The following is a 21,526-nucleotide window of genomic DNA, read 5'->3' as shown; positions in this document are numbered from 1 at the left end:
GCTCTCTTTCAGGCTTTTCACTGCATCCGCCCTTTAGGGACGATCTCCCTGCTTAAAGTCTGATCTCCCGCTTAACAGGAGCAGGCAGGACAGCTTGCTAATGGTGATAGAAAGGAAGGGAAAGACAAAACTCACCTTGGTTCTGCATCAAGTGCCTTTCCCTCATAAGCAGAGGAGGTTGACAGCTGTAGATCTTTATTGACTTGTTTTACTGTAAAGGGTTGGGCAAAATGCTATGAGGCAGGAACACAGGCAACATTACACCAATAAAAATCCTTCTGAGATTATTGGTAGGGAGGAGACATGTGCATGCTGTGTGTGTGTGTGTGTGTGTGTGTGTGTGTGTGTGTGTGTGTGTGCGTGTGTGTGTGTGTGTGTGTAAATAAAACTTGTGAAATCGTCTAAAATTGGTTCTAAATACCCCAAGCAATGTGTTTCTTTTAGCCATACAAGTATTGCAAGAAGTCCCAGCAATGAAAATCCAAGTGAAGCCATCACTTTTCAAAATACAGGGAATGCCAGATTCCAAAAATTGTCTGGGTTTGCACAATTAATTAGGATAATTCAGTTGCCTGGCTTGCGTCTTATAAGTGCACATTTGTTGTTGTTAGTTGCGAAGTCTTGTTCGACCCATTGCGACCCTATGGACAATGTTCCTCCAGGCCTTCCTGTCCTCTACCATCCTCTGGAGTCCATTTAAACTCATGCCTACTGCTTCAGTGAATCCATCCAGCCACCTCGTTTTCTGTCGTCCCGTTCTTCTTTTGCCCTCAATCTTTCCCAGCATGAGGCTCTTCTCCACTGAGACCTTCCTTCTCATTAGGTGGCCAAAGTATTGAAAAGTGCACATTTAATGTTATACAAATTCAGTCTGTAGTTGCACCATGCAAACACATTTCAACCTAGCTTGTATGAATGCAACCTATGGAATTATTTAGTTATTATGTGACACCCCTCCCCAAAACTGAGTGAATTATGGATCAGTTAACTATGGCTAAGAGTCTTATGCAATCTTGACATTATCTTTCTGGGTGTACATTGTTTATCCCACTTACACAATGGCAGAACCAGTAACAAGTGTTATTGGTGTTGGCAGTCAGCAGGTTCAGGAGGAACAACCTGGCTTTACTAGTGCTTACATAGGCTTATAAGCCACCAACCCTTCGGTGTACTGGAGCAAATGTCACATGACTCATACCAGGAAATGAAATCAAAGAGCCATGCTATGGAAATCTTTTTTGGCCAATGTGTGGCTTCAGCTAAGTGCTTTACGGGCAGTGTGCAGCCCCCTCTGTGAGCATTATCAACAGGAACCCTTGTCTTCCTCTGAAGCAAATGCAGAGGTCACTCTGATAGGCCACCATACAAATCAGACAGATGGAAGCAGTACCTACAAGGTGCCAAGTTGGTCCCATGGTTCCTGAAGAAGGGAGCTGCCTCATGAAACCCTATGCCTTTTAATAAAACGGGTTCATCACAAAAGGTGCCATCAGGCTCCTCCACATATTTTTGCCACCATAGACTAACACACCTTTCCTCCCGCAGTGATGTTTTAGGAAGAACCAACATGATTTCTCTGAAAGTGACAAGTAGCAGGGCAGGTGGAGACTAAGTTGATCGTGTGACTATTTGTAAGCAAAGACTACTGTAGAATAATTGCTATTTATGCCTATTCGAAAGTTAGTCACTGTGAATATAATGGAACTTCTGTCAGAAACAAGGGTAGGGATCCTGTGATTCTCCAGATCTTCATAGCCAGCATGGCTAATAGTATGGGAAACCGAGGACTGTAATTCAGCAACATTTACAGAGCCACAAGTTCCCTTCCTTTGTGGAGAGGCTAACCAAAGGCCAGTATTTTCCAACCTCAGAAACTTTAAAATATGGGTACTTCGACTAAAAGAGAAGCCAACACCACCACTCCGGTCTAAAACCATAGTTTTCAGTTTGTTTTAATCTTCTGTAATTTTAATCTATAATTGTTTTTACTTCCATTATGTTTTAATATAAGCCACTCAAGAGTCCCCTCAAACTGGGAGATGAGTGGCATCTAAATTTGATAAAAGATTAAAAATAAACTCCCAGAATTTCCTAGCCAGCATGGCCATGGCTAAACATTCTAGGAACTGAAATCTACACATCTTAAAATTGCTGAAGTTGGGAAACACAGTCTTAAAAGGAAGACTGGCAGCCTCTTCGAAATCTCCAGAAGGCTGATAGCAATTCAAGCCATTCTACCCATTCAGATCTGGACAGGTAAAACGTTACCGGTAGTCCTTGACTTACGACCACAATTGAAGCCCCAAAAGTTTCATTGCTAACCAAGGCAGTTGTTAAGTGAGTTTTGTCCCATTTTACAATTTTTTTTTTTGCCTCAGCTAAGCGAATCATTGCAGTGTTAAGTGAACTGTGCAGTTGTTAAGCAAATCTGGCTTCCTCCATTGACTTTTGTCAGAAGCCAGCTGGGAAGGTTATAAATTGAAGACCCGGCTCTTTCAACGGACGGGCCTGGGTTGACTCTAAACTGATTTTGTAGCTTTTTAAATTCTTAAATCTTAAATTTGAATTGGTATTCCCACGTTTAATCTTATTTATTGGATATTCTGTTTTAATTTGTCTTTTAACTTTTGTATTTTCTGTTTCTTATTGTTGTGAGCCGCTCCAAGTCCTTCGGGAGAAGGGCAGCATATAAATCCAATAAATAAATAAATAAATGGTGATCACATGATCCCAGGATAGTGCAACTGTCATAAATACATGCCAGTTGCCAAGTGCCTGAATTTTGATCACGTGACCAGGATGCTGCAACGGTCATCAGGGTTGAAACAAGTCATAAGTAACTTTTTTCAATATGTTGACTCACTGAACCAAAGCAATGTGATGTCATGTATTTTATTTCACAGTCTCAGCAAACCAAAAGATAACCTTGCATTCAAGAGAGCCATTTCACATCCATATATAACAAAATTTCTCCAAAATACATACTGATTTTTCATATAACAATTTTGTCACATCACTTTCATTTAAATAGCAAATCTAGGGAAAAATGCATGGCTTTTTTAAAAAATATATTATAGGTCAGCTAGAAACCATTTGCAAAAACCATACAGTACTAAAGGAACCTAAAATATGTTGTAGTCAGTCTGCAAACCTAGTTATCAGTTAGATGGCGTTTCAGTTTCTAGAGGAAAGAGCGCTGCAACCCTTTTTGCTGAAAAAGCATCTGCATTTTTGTGTTGCAGTACTTCCAACCTGAACTGAAATGGCTGTCTCTCAAGTCTACAAACGTGTAGCAAAGTGCTCAGAATAATGCAAATGGGTCATAAATAAGTCTGCTTGTTCACAAATTTTAATAAAAGCAAAATATTTGTGCTAAGTCAGGGAAGCAAAAACTAAGCATTGCAGAAACATGCAGAAAGACCATCCTATTCTGCCCCTGTCTTGTTACCGGATGCTGTGTTTTGCCCCAGGACAATCTGGAGCAAAAGTCAGGAAGCAATTTGTATCTATTGCCAAGTGGGAGAGCGCGGACATGCACCCAAAGTTGGAAATAACCGGCGCTGCTTCAAGCACTACATAGAACTGAAGCAACAGTGAAAAAAGGCCCAAGTTTGTGGGGACGGGGTTTTGGGGGGGGGGTTTTGTATTGTCAGTACTGGAAATGGCAATTTCAAGTATTTTTACTATCAAGGGCAGTAAGGATATACAGTTTTACAGCAGTTTTTTATCTATTTCATTTCAGAATTAAACCAGATTCAAAATTAAAGAATGAAGAGTAGATTTTCCTTGGTTTAGACAGATGAAGGGATGCCAGCACTAGAATTTCAACTGTTCCGATAAGTTTCCAAAATCTTTGGAAGCCATACGTCTAAAGACCTACTGCCGTAGAAAATTCCTAAAACCCTACCTCTTACCCACCCCTCCCCCATGTTTTGTTTCAAGAAAAGAATTTTGCCTGATTGTGATTTGAATATGGCGTTTTACTCATGAATTGTACTTGAGGAAATACACAAAGCCCTAGAAGGCTTTGACTTTTTTTCTTTTCTTTTTTTTAGCAAAGCCTTTGAAGTTATCAAGTTAAACCAAAGAGTTATTGAAAGGTAATCTGATGTTCACCACACACAGTGAGTGTGATGGGTGAAAGCCATAAAATAAACCTGCTCCTTCAAGTTGCAATACACTCAAAATTAAAGGAATAAAATCTGTGCAATATTAAACTAAACACATAAATAAGCTTATATATGACTTATCTTCTTTCTTAGAAACCATATCATCTACTACTAGGATGATCAGCCATTTGGTCAAATCAACTACCCTGTTAACTCTAGAGGTAAAGATGCTTTCCTGGCTAAAACTGTGCAGCCACCACTTTGTTATGGTAAAACTGAAAAGAGCCAAGGTATTAAGAGAGTAGACAAGACTGTCCGTAGTGTGAAGTGTTTGTGCTACCATACATGCATCTTGTAGAAGAAATGGCAGAAAATCCCATTGTCCAAGTAGAATCAAATGTCTAATACATGCTGTCAAATTTGTCAGAAAATCAGTGAACTTCCTTAATCAGAGGATGGCAGGGTTCATGCAACGAAGAACCAATCAAAAGATCACAGAGATAATTTTCTTCTGAAGCTTCACCGTGAATGAGCTGGGCAGCACCTAAAATATCAACACCTACCAAATTCAATAGCTGTTGATAAGTTTCAGCTGAAGTAGTCTTTCTTCAAGAAAGAATGTTCTCTGGGACAATTAAAAGGTGGGATAGGGAAAAAGACTCCTTCATTATATCTTACAGAGGAGAAGAATGTATTAAGTGTCTGTGCATTCCCAAATCCAGGAAAACGTTAGAAACACTTTCCTACTGGCATATATATCTGTCATTTCTGTCCATGAGAGATACATGTACTGGGGGGGTGGGGAGGGGAGAGGAGAGACAAGATGGCTCTTATCGCTGTCATATCCCTAATCAATTTTTAGCCATATGGCAATAAAGGATGCAACATGTGATGATGGTTCTCTATTGGGTTTTCTTGTCCTCTGGAGGAAAGTAAGGAGGTGGAGGAGGCTGGTCCTAAAATGTACGAGAGAGAAAACAATAACAACTTCAGTTTATTATTACACGTATTTCAACTGCAGAGCATTTCTTATGCTTTAGATAAATAATAAGATATAAATTAGACTTATACTGCATGAACCATGTTAGTGAATTGATGTGGGGGGAAGGGGTGTTCTCTTGTACTATCATGTAATTTTCATGAGATCTATTTTAGGCACCATTTATGTCCTGTCATCTACTCTTGCCTTATTGGTATCGGGCAGGGTTAAATAAATGAATAAGGCTCCCAAATAATTAGGGTCATGTGCTAAAAGTGTTCATGTAATATATAGCAATATATAGATGTACGAAGCTATTATGTACAAGTTGGAAGAGGTGTCTCTATTATGTATAAGAGGCAGGGGTGTCACTCAAGCCCGTGGGTGCTTAGATCTGGCCCGCAGGGCTGCCCTGAAAACAGTGAAGGACCAGCCCAGGGTGCCTCTGCAGAGAGTTGCAGGAGACCATTGCAGCTGAAAACGGACCTTGGGAGCCTGTTTTCGCTGGCAGAGCACTCAGGCCGCCACAGGCGCCCCTGACACAAGTCACATCGAGCTGGCCACGTCCACCTTGGCCACGCCCCCCGAGGTCAAACACAACCCTGATGAGGCCCTCAATAAAATCGAGTTTGACACCCCTGATTTAAGCCAATAGGAACATACACGGTAAAGGGTCCTCTGAGGGCATACAATGAAGCCAACTTGCTGAACTAAGAATCTTGGATTGAGTTAATGCCTGGGTAGAAGAGACATTGGGAATCCTTTCAAAGTTGCTGTGAGTTCCATGAGAAGATGACACCCACAAACACTGTCAATCAAGGATGCATTCATGTTCATGAGACATACAGCAAAGGCATTGCAGTGCATTGTGGTACTGGATTTTTTTTTCAAAAGCAAATCAAATTCCTCTGATAGAGCCTCTGCAATATAATCTTATTAAAATTAACTATATAATTATGGAAATTATAGAAATAATTTCTATAAAACATCCCCAGATAGTGCAACCCACCTATAAAACTATATACACCTAATCATCATCTGTATCTCCCTCATTTTCCAGCCCTTTCTTTAAAAATCTGAACATACAGTATGTCACAGAAGTGAGTACATTCCCTCACATTTTGTAAATATTTAAGTATATCTTTTCATGTGACAACACTGAAGAAATGACACTTGGCTACAATGTAAAGTAGTAAGTATAAAGCTTGTATAACAGTGTAAATGTGCTGTCCCCTCAAAATAATGCAACACACATCCATTAATGTCTAAACTGCTGGCAACAAAAGTGAGTTCAGATTGTGTCAAGCGTGTGTGGCGGCAACCAGGTGAGGAGTACAAAGACAAGTGTCTCTTGCCTACAGTCAAGCATGGTGGTGGGACTGCATAAGTGCTGCCGGCACTCGGGAGCTACAGTTCATTGAGGGAACCATGAATGCCAACATGTACTGTGACATACTGAAGCAGAGCATGATCCCCTCCCTTCGGAGACTGGGCCGCAGGGCAGTATTCCAATATGATAACGACCACAAACACACCTCCAAAACAACCACTGCCTTGCTAAAGAAGCTGAGGGTAAAGCTGATGGACTGGCCAAGCATGTCTCCAGACCTAAACCCTATTGAGCATCTGTGGGGCATCCTGAAATGGAAGGTGGACGTGCACAAGGTTTCTAACATCCACCAGCTCCATGACATCATCATGGAGGAATGGAAGAGAACTCCAGTGGCAACCTGTGAAGCTCTGGTGAATTCTATGCCCAAGAGGGTTAAGGCAGTGCTGGAAAATAATGGTGGTCACACAAAATATTGACACTTTGGGCCCCATTTGGACATTATCACTCACTTTTCTTGCCAGCAGTTTAGACATTAATGGCTTTGTGTTGCGTTATTTTGAGGGGACAGCACATTTACACTGTTATACAAGCTGTATACTCACTACTTTACATTGTAGCCAAGTGTCATTTCTTCAGTGTTGTCACATGAAAAGATATACTTAAATATTTACAAAATGTGAGGGGGTGTAACTCACTTCTGTGACCTACTGTACATATATTTATGACCTCCACAACAAATATAGACAGTAGATTGGGCAGATATGAGGAAAGCCAATGAAGCTGCAGTTGAGAAATCAGAAAAAAGGAAGTGGAGAAGGTTGGAATACAGAAAGAAGAAGTAAAGAAGACATAGGCAAATTTCTAGAAAAATTCACGAGAAGAGGAAGGTATCATTGGGATGGCGAAATGCAAAAAGACTCAAAAACAAGAACCCACCAAAGTTAAAGGTAGAAGAGAAAAAAAACTAAAGAGAAAGCAGCACGTTAAGTGTTTTCAAAGAAAGGAAATGTGGAAGTTTTGAGCTGCAACCAAGAGACACATTTTTTTCTGCTTGCTCTAAATATATTTTTGAAAGTTACCATGGGCATGTAGACATTATGAGGGTTGCCTGGGTTGTAATATGCACTTGCAGCAGCTTCTGCAGCCTTAGCTTCAGCTGCAAAAAAAAAAAAAAAAAAAAAAACAACAACCAACAACACATATTAGTGATTATTGTTTAATTATTCAATTTATATAGCCGCCTATCTCACACATGTGACTCTAGGTGGCTTACAATAAAAATAGATAAAACGGATACAGTATAACAAATAAAAACACACAGCACCTGAGCATCCAACAATTGTGTGAAAGCCGTTTATGGATGAGTTCCATAGATTCAAATAGATAGAAAAAAACCAGAGCACTTACAGTAGGTTTAGAAATAAGAGCTGAGTGTGCATATTGTACTCAGCTGCTGAATAAAATGATTTGTTTTCTTTTGGCTTAACGTGATGGGTGAATTTATATATTATGGCCTGTAAGCCATGGTTTATGCTTAGCATGTGTAGGAATCTAGGCAGTTGTGGTTTAATCAAGTAAATACATAATATAAAAGTCTTTTTGATAACTATTAAGCTGGAAATTAGAGTTGAACCTGAATGTTCAAATCACTGTCATATTCTGTGCTAGTTCACATCAAACAGATCCAACCGTCATTTAATACATTGTATAATCCCTGTTGTAATTCTCTTGCCATTTTTGCCCAAAGCTGCTGTATGTTTTTTTTCTAGAGGAATGCAATCAGCTACTCAAATTCTGTGAAGTCCTCTAAAGTTATTCAAAGGACAAGGCTAAAACAAGGCAGCAGTTGGTGTCATTCAATTCTTGCTTGAAAGAAGGAATACTGCTTTAGCAAACCATCATCTCTTGTATTACACAGGATTGAACTTGCTTCTCATATTTCCCTAAATGCAGTGTAAGCTAAGCACAGAAACCCTACTGTCCTTTAATCATATAATAATAGGATTATTCTGTTTAGCTAAAAAGGGCTTGTTTCCACCTACTTCCAATTGCAAACAGAGCACCATTCTGTATTTTGTGATATAGTCAGGGGTGGGGTGCTGGGGGTTCGCAGGGGTTTGGGAGAACCTCTAGCTAAAATTCTGTGCAGTTCGGAGAATCCACAAATCCCACTCCTGGCTGGCCCTGCCCACCTCTCCCCTCCCTTCCCTGGAGTCCCCACACGGCCTGTTTTGGATACAGGTAAGTGCAGGGTGCGCGCGGCAGCTCGAGGAGGGCAAAAAACAGGCCTACCGAAAGTTCGGGAAGGCTGGAAACAGGCCCGTTTCCGGCCTCAAGAGGGCCTCCGGAGCCTGGGGAGGCCATTTTCACCCTCCCGGAGGCTTAAGGAAAGCCTCTGGAACCCAGGGAGGGCAAAAACGCCCCTCCCCACCATGGTGCAGGAAGCCAACTAGGCCACGCCCACTCAGCAACTGGGCAGAGAACCCCTTGCTAAAATTTTTGAAGCCCACCCCTGGATATAGTCCTGCTCAGTATTCAACTCAGACCTACTGCAGGGATATGTTTCAAGAACTGTGACCCTTACTATTTTAAGAATCAAACTAGAAGTTTCTAAAAGCCACAGTCAGGGTAAAAAGCTGAAGTCTTTCCTGATTCCCTTCTTCTCCAGGCAGATGTCTAGTTTTTGTGCACAAGAGGAAGATCATACCCTCTGACATACTGCCACTCTTCAACAATAACAGGCCTGTTGCCAAACACTGACTCCAACACCAAACATTGAATTTGCCTCTAGAATTTTCTCTCTCTTGTTCTTTGCTAATAATACATATTATACAGTGAAAGTTTCCTCTTTGTTTTGTAATATTTGTTAAAAACTCCTAGTCTGTGCTGTTGGACAAAATTAGTCAAATGACTAGGGAAGAGTTTAGGAGAAAATGGAATCAATTCAAGCATATAATGTAATTTATATAATGAACCGTGAGGCCTGGCTTTTGGCACACTTTGTATCCATATGCACATAGGAATATATGCCCAGCATGCATTTCTTTTTCTTGTATATTTTTTCTAAATTCTTTCTAGTGTGGTTTATTATTTTTATTTTGTATTCAATTAATTGAAAACATATTATATTAAAAAGCCATGTAAATAAAACTTGTGCTGTTATTCTGTCTATGTAGGAATTAACCACCTGCCATTTTTTATGGAAAACTCAGCCCTTCCTAGGTTTATATATGGTGAAATTTGCTAGATGTTTTGCCTTTTTACTGGTGATACACAGGGTGAACAAATCCCCTTTTCCCTTTCTCTATCAACTGGATTTGCGAAGCTTGACAATAACAATAGGCAATTCCTTTATAAATAGATTTATAGAGGGAGATTAATAGAGTTTCAATTGTACCATTTTTAGAAATTAGCCATCCGAGTTAAAATTACGTCTCTACAGAACAGCTTTCCAAAACATGTCTTCTTTTAAATGGGCTTTATCAACAAAACAAATGCTAATATGGTTTGCTAAGCCTAGAACAGCCTTTCCCAATCTGGTGCCTTCACAATGTATTGTTTGGGAATAACAGAGTAGTATACCAACATACTGGCAAGGCACAAGTTAGAAAGGTTGCATACGTGAACCCTGATTCAAAGGCTTTGTGCCAATCTGTCATTTTTCAGAAAATTTCCTATCTTGGCCTGTGTGCAAACATCTTACCTGCTGGAGTGGTGGGAAGATCTGGGCCAGCAGCAGGTGGCTCCATAGGCCCAGGATAGGGAGGAGGCGGAAGCTGCATGTATCCCATAGCACCATCCATTGGTGGACCAGGATACAATTCTAGGACAATGGAAAAAGACAAGTGTGAAGCACTGCAAAAACAATTAGCTGAGACAAACCTCAGTTTCACTGAAATGCCTACCTTCAAATTGACCTTTTTAGGTACATTAAAGAGCCCAATTTATACATATATTAAAAAAGAAGAAGAAGAAGAAGAAGAATTCAGAAACGGACATATTATACCATAATATGACTCATGCTGCAATCAGAGCTATTTCAGATATATTTCTGACCATGCTAACTGCTTCCAGCTTGTCCAGATTGGCTCCCTTGTGATTACACGGCGTCTGAACACTTTCATCAACCTATGAAAGGTATGGAGAAGTATTGGGACAAGGCTGAACCATGTATTACCCAGTAGAAACTTTGTAAGAACTAAAAGCAAGTGCTTTTACGCAAAACAAACCTTGCTTACACTTAACAAGGGAGTTGCCCGTTTGGGTGACAATTGAAAATAGGCAAAAATCAGGATGAAAAATCAGATAAAAACTTGGTTTCCTTAACATATTTCTAACTGAAACATTAGTTAAAAGTTGCCTTCTTTTACTTTCAAAACTCACCAGGTGGCGGTGGTGGATAAGGGTATCCCGAAGGAGGAGGAGGAGGATACATCCCATTGGTAGCAAGTGGCGGGAAGGTATAGCCCCCATTTGGCATGTAGGAGTAACCATAGGCTCCATTGGGAACTTCTCCTCTTGAAGCTAGAAAACAAAGATGAATAAGTTAATTCAACCGAACGGACAGGAAGTGTTTCAGGAATACAATAGCCAGAACCCACTTCCATAAGACAATGGCATGCATGGAACTCACTGACATCACAATACCAATTAAATCAACAACTAGCAATATCAGTAAATTACAGGTCTTGAGTCTCCTACACAGATGGTCCCTGACTTACAACCATTCATTAAGAGACCATTTGAAGTTACAATGGCACTGACACAAGTGACTTACAACCAGTCCTCACACTTAGGACCATCAGAGGGCGCTTGGCAACTGGCATGTATTTATGACAGTTGCAGCGTCCTGAGGTGATGTGATCGCCATTTGCAACCTTCCCAGCTGGCTTCTGACAAGCGAAGTCAATGGGGACAACTGGATTCACTTAATGACTGTATGGTTCGCTTAACAACAATAGTGATTTGCATAACAATGGTGGCAAGAAAGGTTGTGCAACTGCCTTGTTTAGCAATCTAAATTAGGGTCCCAATGGTAGTTGTAAATCGAAGACTCCCTAAAATTCTGCTGTATTCTTTAGTTCTATCACGTCTTTTTCACAACAGGATTTGTGAAGCCTGGTGCAGTAGCAAAAAAAATGAAGCCAACAGCATTGCAATACAGGTCTGGCTTTCTGTTTAGAGGCTCTAATGCATGGGTGTCAAACTCGCCACATCACGTTGCTGTCACGTGACACTTTGCAACTTTTTTCCCCTTCGTGGAGCTGGGGTGGCTTGCATGGGACGCATCTGGCCTGTGGGCTTCCGGTTTGAAACCCCTGCTCTAATGTATCAGATAGAAACAGAGTAGAAATGCAGAAACACAGAGCAAGCAGAACCGCCTAAGTCCAGCATTAAATTAGTCAGTGGAAGAAAACAGGGCACTGGAGAAATGAAACTTTTCTCTGTCTCATGAAAGTTGATTTGGTACTAGTAAGAGTTCAGAGGCAGCAGGAGGGGCCGGGGAAAGGATGTGGTTGATTAGAAAGGTGAGTGAGAAGAAAGGCTGTCATTCTGCCCTTAGCAGAAAGGAGATCTGAAAACAGAACTGACAACTGATAATCCATTGGTTTATGGAATAACAGACATGGGTGGTCCTTGATTTATGACCACAACTGAGCCCAGAATTTTGGTCATAAATTGTTGCAGTTGACCTGACTCAATTTTACAACCATTTTTATGATGGTCATTATAAAACCATTTTATCATTACAGTTGTTAAGCATACTATGTGGTCATTAATCCAATGAATCCAATGGCCGTTTTTTGCTGGAAAATAGGGGGAAAAAACCACTGCAAGGATGCTGCAACCAATCATAAATATGAATTACAAATTATTTTGTAATTAGCTTTATTTTAATTCCCTCAACTATTTTAAATAATCCAGGCATCTATCCTAATCTGAAACACATTTTCAACTCTTCGTCAAGGAACACCCAGATTTTCTCTCCCACTTTAGCCGATCTTCTTCCGTTATAAATACCTTGAGATGCTACTTGTAACATACGCTGTCCAAACTCAATGGCACCTCCAGCTGAAAATGTCATTTTGAACGTTGCAGATCCTTCCCAACCACCTAGTAAAATAAGATAAGATAGGTGGAAAAAGTAAAATGAGCTTGTCTATTACAGGTTATTTTATAAAGGCTCCTGAAATCCTTATAAGGCTCCTCTTCTATCATCTTTCCATTCAGTTTCAGCCTTTTAGAGTCATGTATAAAAGCAACTTTAGAAAACGAGGGTCGTATTCTCTTTTTCTCCTTATTTTACAGAGTTGGGCTGACAGACCAAAATCACCCAGCCGGCTTTCATGCCTAAAGTGGGACTAGAACAGATAATTTCCTGCTTTCTAGGCCAGCATTTAACCATTGTACCAACATGCTCTCTACTTCTTGCTACTTTTAAGAGCAGATACACACTTTCAAACTGTGGAACCAGAAATAATAACAATTTTTTATTTAGATAATAAAAACTGAGAGCTAGCTAATTCTGATCATTTGTGAATATAATTGTTCCTACCTCTACAAAACAAATATAAAAAACTGGTTACTATTTAATGGCAGGGAGAATTGGGTGAAATCTTTTTTCTATAATGATTGAGCAAAGTACAAAAATGTAATTGAGTACAATATATATATATATATATATATATATATATATATATATATATATATATATATATATATATATATATATATATATATATATAGTGGAATGATGATAATGTTGCAGGGAGATGGATTTTAAACAACAAAAAAAGATCTGTGCTTTCAAGAGCCATCAAAGGCCAGGAAAGAAAAACAACAACAACAATTTGCAAACAATAACATTACATAGATTAAATTTGTTCTGAGCGAGCCAGGGCAAATTTGATTTGTTAAAACATCTTCGCAATTATTCTTCAGATAGCCATAAATCAGTCTAGAATGGCAACCATGTGAAGTGAAATTAAATAAGAAATAGGAGTTTATCTGGGCTAAAAATTATACGGATTATAGGAACAATTTAGAACTGCAAGACTGGAAGAAAACCACCAAACATATCATCAATGTGGCTGAAGTCCTTTAAATTTGGGAGCTTCCATAAAATTAAGGGGGCTGTGTTTTAGCCCCTGGTCCTCAGGCATCATCCATCACATAAGAATCATGTAAAAGTACAATGTTTCTGAATTACTTAGTTGACTTCAACCTCTGTGTACGGAAAGCAATGTGATGCCCATGGAGATCCATGTACATATATCCTTGGCATCTGCTAGGCTTCCAATCATCTGACGTGCACTTTAGTTAAAAGAAACTAAATGGGAAGTGAAGATACTGAAAAATAAAACTTCAGCCTCTGCTGTTATCTTTATTTAACAACAAATACTTTTATATTCCATACATAAAGTGGTAGTAATGAAGGCCAAGTGCTGGATTTGGAAGTCTGGCTATGTGCCCATAAAAAAGGACAAGTGTGTTGGGGTAATAAGAAATATCCTAAGCGGGTCAAGATATAATGAATTATTTTACCTCCTGGTAAACAGGTGTATGTGAGTAGTCACAACCACATAGACAGTAGCCATATCTCCTTTATTGTAGCCATTTTTAATAGTATGCCTTCGAAACTCCAAATGTGCTCATCAGCACAATTAAATCATTGCCCATACATCACCCTAAAAGTAAAATACTGAAAAGATTTGTTCAGTATGACCAGACACTTTAAAAGATCCCTTATCTCCCAGCTAGATTAGAAGATTGGATATTTGAAGCGGACTGATACTGAGCATCACTCAGAAGTAAGGCTCTCGGCTCTTTTAATACAGTATAAAATGGCATAAATGGACATTGTCATATTCCATTCTTCTGCTAAGACAAACTTCATGAGATACAGCAGGGAAAAAAAAACTGTTTAAGAGCTTTCAAGACAATTAGATATGAAACTTGCAATCAAATAGAACTGCACAGCCATCAAAAAGCAACCGAGATAAGATAATGACCTCTGTGGGATCTCAGAATGCTGCATGTCATAAGCCATTTAACCTAAGCAGATGAAGTACAGTGTCTGATTTAGCTTTACTATCAAAAATAAAAAAGATGAGATCCATTTTTATGACATCTTGCTTCATCCTACTTAATGAAAGTAGGCAATGGGGGTGGTCAATGTTTTCATCAGTTTTGAAAACTCTTGAAAAGTTTCCATATTCTGTATTATGACTTTTTTCCTAATGCTTCTAGTTGAGCTCTATAGTTTGCCAAGAAGTGTGTGTGTGGGAGGGGACAACTGTTCACGCAAGGGAAATCCAGTCACGGTTTAAGATAAAAATGTTAAAAAATTCAAAATTTAAATAAAATTTGAAATATAAAACAATACATATTTTGTACTCATGTAAACAATGACTACTGGAGTTTCCCAAAATAACAACAACAACAACAACAACAACAATAATAATAATAATAATAACAACTACTACTACTACTATTATTATTATTAATAATAATAATAATAATAATAATAATAATAATAATAATATTTATTATTATTATTATTATTTGCAAGATGAGACCAGAGACAGAGAATTGAATGGGAACAATACTGCTGATCTTGGAGGTATCCCTCCCATCAGTTCAGATACTACCGTGTTTCCCCGAAAATAAGACCCTGTCTTATATTTTTGTGAACCCCGAAATAAGCGCTTGGCCTTATTTTCGGGGAAGTCTTATTGCGTGGAGCAAGATGGGGCTCCTCTTGCCGTCTTATCTGATTTCCAGCTCTGTATTTCAATATTTTCAGGGAGGGCTTATTTTCGGGGAAACAGGGTACGAAAGACCATTCTCTTCTTTAGCATAGAAGATTTGGTTTAATCATGACTGTTGAGACAAACATGCTTATTTGGTCTTTCGTTATAAATAAAGTAGCAAGAATAATAATATTCAGAACAACAGAGTTGGAAGGGAACTTGGAGGTCTTCTAGTCCAACCCCCTGCCTAAGCAGGCGACCCTATACCATCCCAGACAAATGGCTGTCCAACCTCTTCTTAAAATCCTCTAATGATGGAACACCCACAACTTCTGAAGGCAAGCTATTTCATTGATTAATGGTTCTGTCAGGAAAGCACTGCATGCATTATTTCAAGTGTGATCTTACCAAGGCAATGTATAGCTATACTAATATTTCAAATGACCTTGATACTATCCCTCTGTCGACGTAGCCTAGCTGCATTGGCTTTTTTGGTAGCTGCAACACAGGTTCATATGTAAGTGATTGTCCACTAGGACTCCTAGATCTGTCTCACAATTACCACTGTTGAGCAAGGTACCATCTATTCTATACCTGTGCATTTGGTTTTTGTTGCCTAAGTATAAAACCTTAATTTTCTCACTAGTGAACTGCATTTTTTAAAATAGGGCCCAGAATTCAAATCTGTCAGGATCTTTCAAATCTTGAGCCTATCTTCTAAAGTATTGGCCATTCCTCCTAGCTTGATGCTGCCTGCAAATCTGATGAGTTACCCTTCTATCCCCTCATCTAAATAGTTTATGAAGATGTTGAAGAATACTGGATCTAAGACAGAAACTTGGGGTTCCCCACTGCACACTTCCATGTAGATTTAGTTCCATTGAGGACTGAGTGTGGTTGGTCAGAATCCATCTATCTATCCCGCATTTTTTTATCTTACCAAGAAGTAGGTTGTGGTCTACTTTGTCAAATACCTTACTGAAGTCCAAATATATTTGTCCACAACATGTTCACTCTCTATGTTCTATGTTCTCTATTTTCACCCTCTGAATATGTCACCAACATGTTACTCCAATGCATAATTATTCTAAACATTTCACTATCACAAAGTAATTCCAGTACTCAGAACTCATTTAATTTTTTTTGCAAGTAAATTAAGATGAATTCATAGTTCATTGCGAAGACAATGGAGTAGAATAATCCCAATAATTTGTGAATTGATTTTTGTACGAACAGCATAAATCAAATGCTAAAAACACAGGGGTACTTACCTCCTGCCTCTGCTTTTACTACGCCCTTAATATAATTTGCTCCAAACACGGGTTGCTTAATTTCACATTCTTTCATTAAATAAAAGGGCATCATGAAAGACTGCATTGCATCTTTTCCCTTAGATACAAAAATAACCTGCAGGCAAAATGAGTACAGATTTTTAATGTTTAGAATCGGAAAACCAAAACACTAGATTTCATTGCTACACGCTAAGAAAATCTCAAATGATATTTTATAACTAATATTTCAATTAATGCTTCCAAATTCTTTGGAAAATAGGAACCAACAATTTATCTGATTGATACTATGAAACAGCAATATTAATCTATTTCTAGATAGCTTTTAAATACTCAAGAAGCTCAGCTGATGTACAATATTAATCAAATAGCAATAGCAATAACATTTAAGCTTATATATCGCCCCATAGAGCTTTATAGCACTCTCTGAGCAGTTTACAATATCAAAGCATTATTTGCATATTGGCTGCTACAATCTGGGTCCTCATTTTACCAACCTGGGAAGGATGGAACCTTCCCAGGTTGGGAGTCAACCTTGAGCCTCATCAGGATGAACTCCTGGCTGTTAGCAGAGTTTGCCTGCAATACTTAACCACTGCACCACCAGGGCTCTTATCCAAAGTGCTTGAAATACCCACCTGCCCATGTACTTTTAAGTTACTGAAGCAATTCAGCCATTCTACCACCTCTTTTTTACTAGCTCCAGCTTGCTCTCCCAATATAATTCTAATACTGCTTCATACTGCAACCGAGAATACTCAAACTAGCCATTGGAAATGAAAACTCATCATAAAACTTCAAGGGATAAGGGCACTGCAAAATCATGCCATCTGTTACAAGGCCAAATCTTTTTTTTGTAAGACCTCAGCCACTTCTTTATGTTGCCTAGAAGATCTGAACTTCAAATTATGGGACAGAAAAGGAGAAGAAAGGACAAGGCCAGCCTTATAACTACCACCTTTGCTGCTCCTATGTTAAAGTTCAACTCATTTTATGTTCCTTTTCCTTTGGCTTTTGGACGTACCAAGCATAAAAATGCTAATTCCAAAAGTCAGCCATCTTAACACAAATATTAAATGCAATTATCCAGTTTTTAACAGAAGGGGCTACATTGATACTTCTCCCATATCAACACAGTTAAACCAGAATAACAAAGGTTTAGATAGAGACAACTATCAGGAGTTTTAGGATATTTTTCTCTTTCCAAGTGTGCGTGTAAAAAATATACATTGCTGACTTACTCGATACGGAGTCATGAAGACACTGCCTTTCTTGGTCCCTTTAAATGCCTCTGGCATATGTTCCATATCATGGAATGTCATTTCAATGTGCTCGTAATTCATCAAGATGCTATACTCAAACAAAACAGACATCAGATACAAAGTTTTACTTTCTAGACATTCTTTTATATCTAAGACATATAAACTTTAACACCACTGGCACAAGATTTCAACAAATTTAGATTACTAAATACAAACAGGCACACAATGATTATCAGTGAGGTTGTCAGCAATCCCTTTTGTTGAAAAACATGTACATGAAAATATCACCAAAAAATGAACCAACATTACTCCGCATGAGTAATACCAAAGGCAGTATTCTTAACACAGCCAAAGCTACTATGTATGAAATGGCATAATTCAGTAAAATGAATACTTTATTCCACCCAATTTTAATACTGTAGCAGCAATGCAAACTATTCCATCTGTCACTTGGATAGGATTGTTATTTCAATTCATGTATTTTGTGCAGCCTGAACTGAGACAAATTTTCAGCTCTCCTAGTCTTCTACTCTTCGGTAGGATTGACTGAAAAAGTTCCTATCAGCCTTTCTCAGTACTGTATAAGTTCCTAAGCTCTACAGAAATAAAACTAGTACTCTCTTCATATACCATTATTCTATAATCTTTGCTTATAATGGTGTTAAAAATCAGTCATCAGCCTGATGATTTATTACCTTTTAATGCTAAAGTCATATTTTCATTTTTACACACTCTCTTTCATTGCTTCCAGTGAAGAAATTTATATAGAAAACTTTGTAATGTGAGGATATTCAATATACCCTGCCATTTCCAAAATGCAAAATGCTTTTTTTGACAGAAGAACAAAAAGGAATGGCAAAAGCATGTTCAGATAAGAAGAGCAGACATGGTGGTAGATTATACTATTTCATAATACTAACATGACATAAAGAAGCCTTCTTGTAGTTTAACTTTGCATTGGACAAAATTATTATAAGACTCTTATGGCAAAAACGCTTTCCTATTGTGGAAATCTGTACTGATTCAGCAATACATGAGTAGAATAAAGTTATAAATATATGAGAAATAGCTAAAACAAGTTGGAATAAAAGAAATCACTATGTAATTTGGAATGTTTACCTGTGTCAGCTTTCCAAAGCTGATACTGTTATACATTCTGCAATTCCTGTTCCCTTTAACGGTACATTTACAAATGGAGTGTTGCCACTACATTCATTGCCAATGTTCCAACTTTTATTCTCATTTGTTTTCTGAATTTTACTATTTATTCTCCCAGCTGTTTTTGTTTACTGCAGCTGGTATTCCTTCCAACTTCTTTCTCCAAAAAGAGTGTGTGGAAACTGTGATTTTTAAGCTGACTCTCCAACTGGCTTGCATCTATTGACTTTTTTTTTTTTTTGCTTTAATTTATATGCCGCCCTTCTCCGGAGACTCAGGGTGGCTTACAATGCGTTAAGCAATTGCCAGCTGCTCAGATCTGCGCATATTGCCAACAATGGAAAAAGGTATCTTATATGATTGATATTTACTGCTAGTAATATCATCCTGCCATAGGTGAAAGGGAATAAGAAAGAAATCTTATTTGTTTCAAAGTATCTTCATGGGAATTGAGGGAATAAATTAAAGTCTTTGGAAACAAAAAACAAACACTCTTTACAAAATTTTACGAGCTGAGGATATTTAGAAAAATATGTTATGCTCAGGAAAAGTTCTATTACACACAATTCTTAGCTGTTTTTCCATTGTTAGCTAATTTTGCTTTAATCTTACTATGCCTTCAGCTAAGAAATTTCTAGGAAAATGACCATATTGCAGCATAATAAAAAAGGGCGTCGTACTCTAAAGACTAAACCTATTTATGATCGAAAGGATCGAGTGGATCACCCCCACAATGGAAAAAGCAAGAAAAGGCGAGATCAGGGAGGACGGCTGGCGAACTTTCTCTCTCCGCCCCTGGAGGCGGGGCATCTGCGAAAGGGCGGGGCCCCGGGAATCAGGAGCCGGGGAGTAAAGGGGGAAGAGCCGCTGACGCAGTATGCTCAGACCGGACCCCACGAGCCGCAAATGACGCCCCCAATACCTTTCGCTGTTATTGATAATGACGCCGCCTCCCTCCGAATGGTTCCTGTTCAGCGCCATGGCCGCTAAGCAACTGATGACTCTCTATCCAACACCCGCTGGACTGAGAGGCTCCAGCCGTTAATAAAGCGGCTCTACGCAAGTTCTGCGAGCGACTTCCGGCTTAGAGGAGCTCTAGGCAACAAACAGGACCGGAAGAGGAATACAGCAACGAGGGGCGATGCCAAGGCATGGTGGGAAATGTAGTTCATTGGTTAAAAAGGTGGCTTTTGACCACGGTAAAATTTGCAGGAAAGTGGGAGGGGTGAAGTTTCTAATCACGAACTCCTGTCTGTGTATGACGTTGGATAAACACACTGGATTTCTATTCACAATAGTTGATGCTTTAGGAAACAACTGTGTAATGTCGGAATAAAGTTTAAAGTTACTTCATGCTAGTCTGAGAGAGTTTAAGTTTTAAGTCTAAGTTTTGCTAATTAGATACAATACTTTCAGATTCTGATACTACTTATTTCGCTTCCTTAAAACTATCCCTATTGCATTTTGGGTTACTCCTGCATATTTTGGGGAGTATGCCCTTGGACTTATGCAAAAAAGTATTAATGGGCAACTCTCATAAGATGTTGCAAAAATAAAAGGCAAGAACGTAGGACATAATGGAAGTTGCTGCTTCCAGACATATTTAGAAATATAGGTCACCTTGTAACTCATGTTCCATCTGAAGAATATTGGATGGATACTGAACCTATTTCTGTTACACAGGCACAATCGAAGGTTTCAATGTTAAATGGCTTGCAATCTGATTCTCAGAGACTGCTGATTGTTAGGACCACATCTAGCTCTAACCAGTAAGAGCTGCAAGAGAAATTGTTCCTTTTGTCAGACTCATTCATAGTATCTGACACATAGAAGAGGGTTTATTTCTGTGTTGCTCCTAAACAGTAGAATGCCTTCTTTCTTCCATTATAAAGAAAGCTCAGATCATTTTACAGCCCATGAACCACATCTGGCCCTTTGGCTGTCCCTATCCAGCCTGCATGAGATCAATAAAAAATTAAGAGATCAAATGTAAATAAGTGCCGCCATGCATACAACTGCATTGCTTTTATTTTGGATGCAACTTTTAAAATGTGTGTATATATGTTAGTGTATGAATACTGACACATTTTCAGATCTCTATTAGTTCAGCCCTCCACAACAGTCCCAATTTTTTATGTGGTCTCTTGGGAAAATTAATTGCCTACCCTCGCCCAGATGCATCTCTAACCAAGCTCTTCTAATGAATACTTCTTTTGGTTTTAATGTATACCTTTGAATTTCTGTTGTTTTAATTTTGTATTTTCTAAAATTGCCAGATGCTCTCAGGGCTCAAGTAAAAAGGTGTAAAATAGTTTATTTCAATTTGGCTCATTCTATTTCTTTTCAGAACCCATTCTGTGGTTTGTACATAATGTGTAGTTTGTCACTCATACATAGTTGCTTAGTCATGTGAATAATGATCTGAAGGCCACATAAAGGTAGCAGAAAGCACATGGAACTGAGACAAGCTTGACTTTTAGTCTTTGCCACATAGAACAGGCACATATACTGCCAAAGCAAAATAAATAAAAACATATTTTTGTGGTTTGAACTATTTTTTAATTCCAGTTTATTGTGGTTTATGCCATGGATTTTTATAACAAAATTTCCTGGCTGGCCCAGCTGTGGATAAAAAACATTTTT

General features: G+C 38.7%; 1 protein-coding gene across 2 annotated transcripts; it reads right to left on the bottom strand.

Moving 5' to 3' along the window:
* Positions 1 to 2,878: 2,878 nt before the first annotated feature.
* WBP2 (WW domain binding protein 2) lies at positions 2,879 to 19,952 on the bottom strand. Of its 2 annotated transcripts, XM_070937557.1 has the most exons (8): positions 19,806 to 19,952; positions 17,705 to 17,813; positions 16,446 to 16,581; positions 12,443 to 12,535; positions 10,805 to 10,945; positions 10,125 to 10,244; positions 7,501 to 7,577; positions 2,879 to 5,065 (listed from the first exon to the last, which is right to left on the bottom strand). In XM_070937557.1, exons 1-8 carry the CDS (start codon positions 19,862 to 19,864, stop codon positions 5,012 to 5,014), a joined length of 789 nt encoding a protein of 262 aa, XP_070793658.1. In that variant the 5' UTR covers positions 19,865 to 19,952; the 3' UTR covers positions 2,879 to 5,011. The 2 variants fall into 2 exon arrangements, with proteins under 2 accessions (XP_070793658.1, XP_070793659.1); XM_070937558.1 differs by lacking the exon at positions 7,501 to 7,577.
* Positions 19,953 to 21,526: the final 1,574 nt, after the last annotated feature.

Source organism: Pituophis catenifer, unplaced genomic scaffold (assembly GCF_029215685.1).
Source record: "Pituophis catenifer annectens isolate HBS135680 unplaced genomic scaffold, rPitCat1.0.hap2 SCAF_2, whole genome shotgun sequence".
Taxonomy (NCBI): Eukaryota; Metazoa; Chordata; class Lepidosauria; order Squamata; family Colubridae; genus Pituophis; species Pituophis catenifer.
The sequence above is the reverse complement of the archived record's forward strand: the minus strand, read 5'-3'. Positions and strand labels throughout refer to the sequence as shown.

Bases quoted from the DNA above. Each gene is read 5' to 3' on its own strand.
- WBP2 (XM_070937557.1), bottom strand. From the start codon at position 19,864: ATGGCGCTGAACAGGAACCATTCGGAGGGAGGCGGCGTCATTATCAAT. The intron at 10,245-10,804 runs GTGAGTTTTGAA...CCATTGTCCTAG, and splicing joins TTATCCACCACCGCCACCTG to AATTGTATCCTGGTCCACCA. The intron at 5,066-7,500 runs GTAACTTTCAAA...CGTACATTTTAG, and splicing joins ATAATGTCTACATGCCCATG to GACCAGCCTCCTCCACCTCC.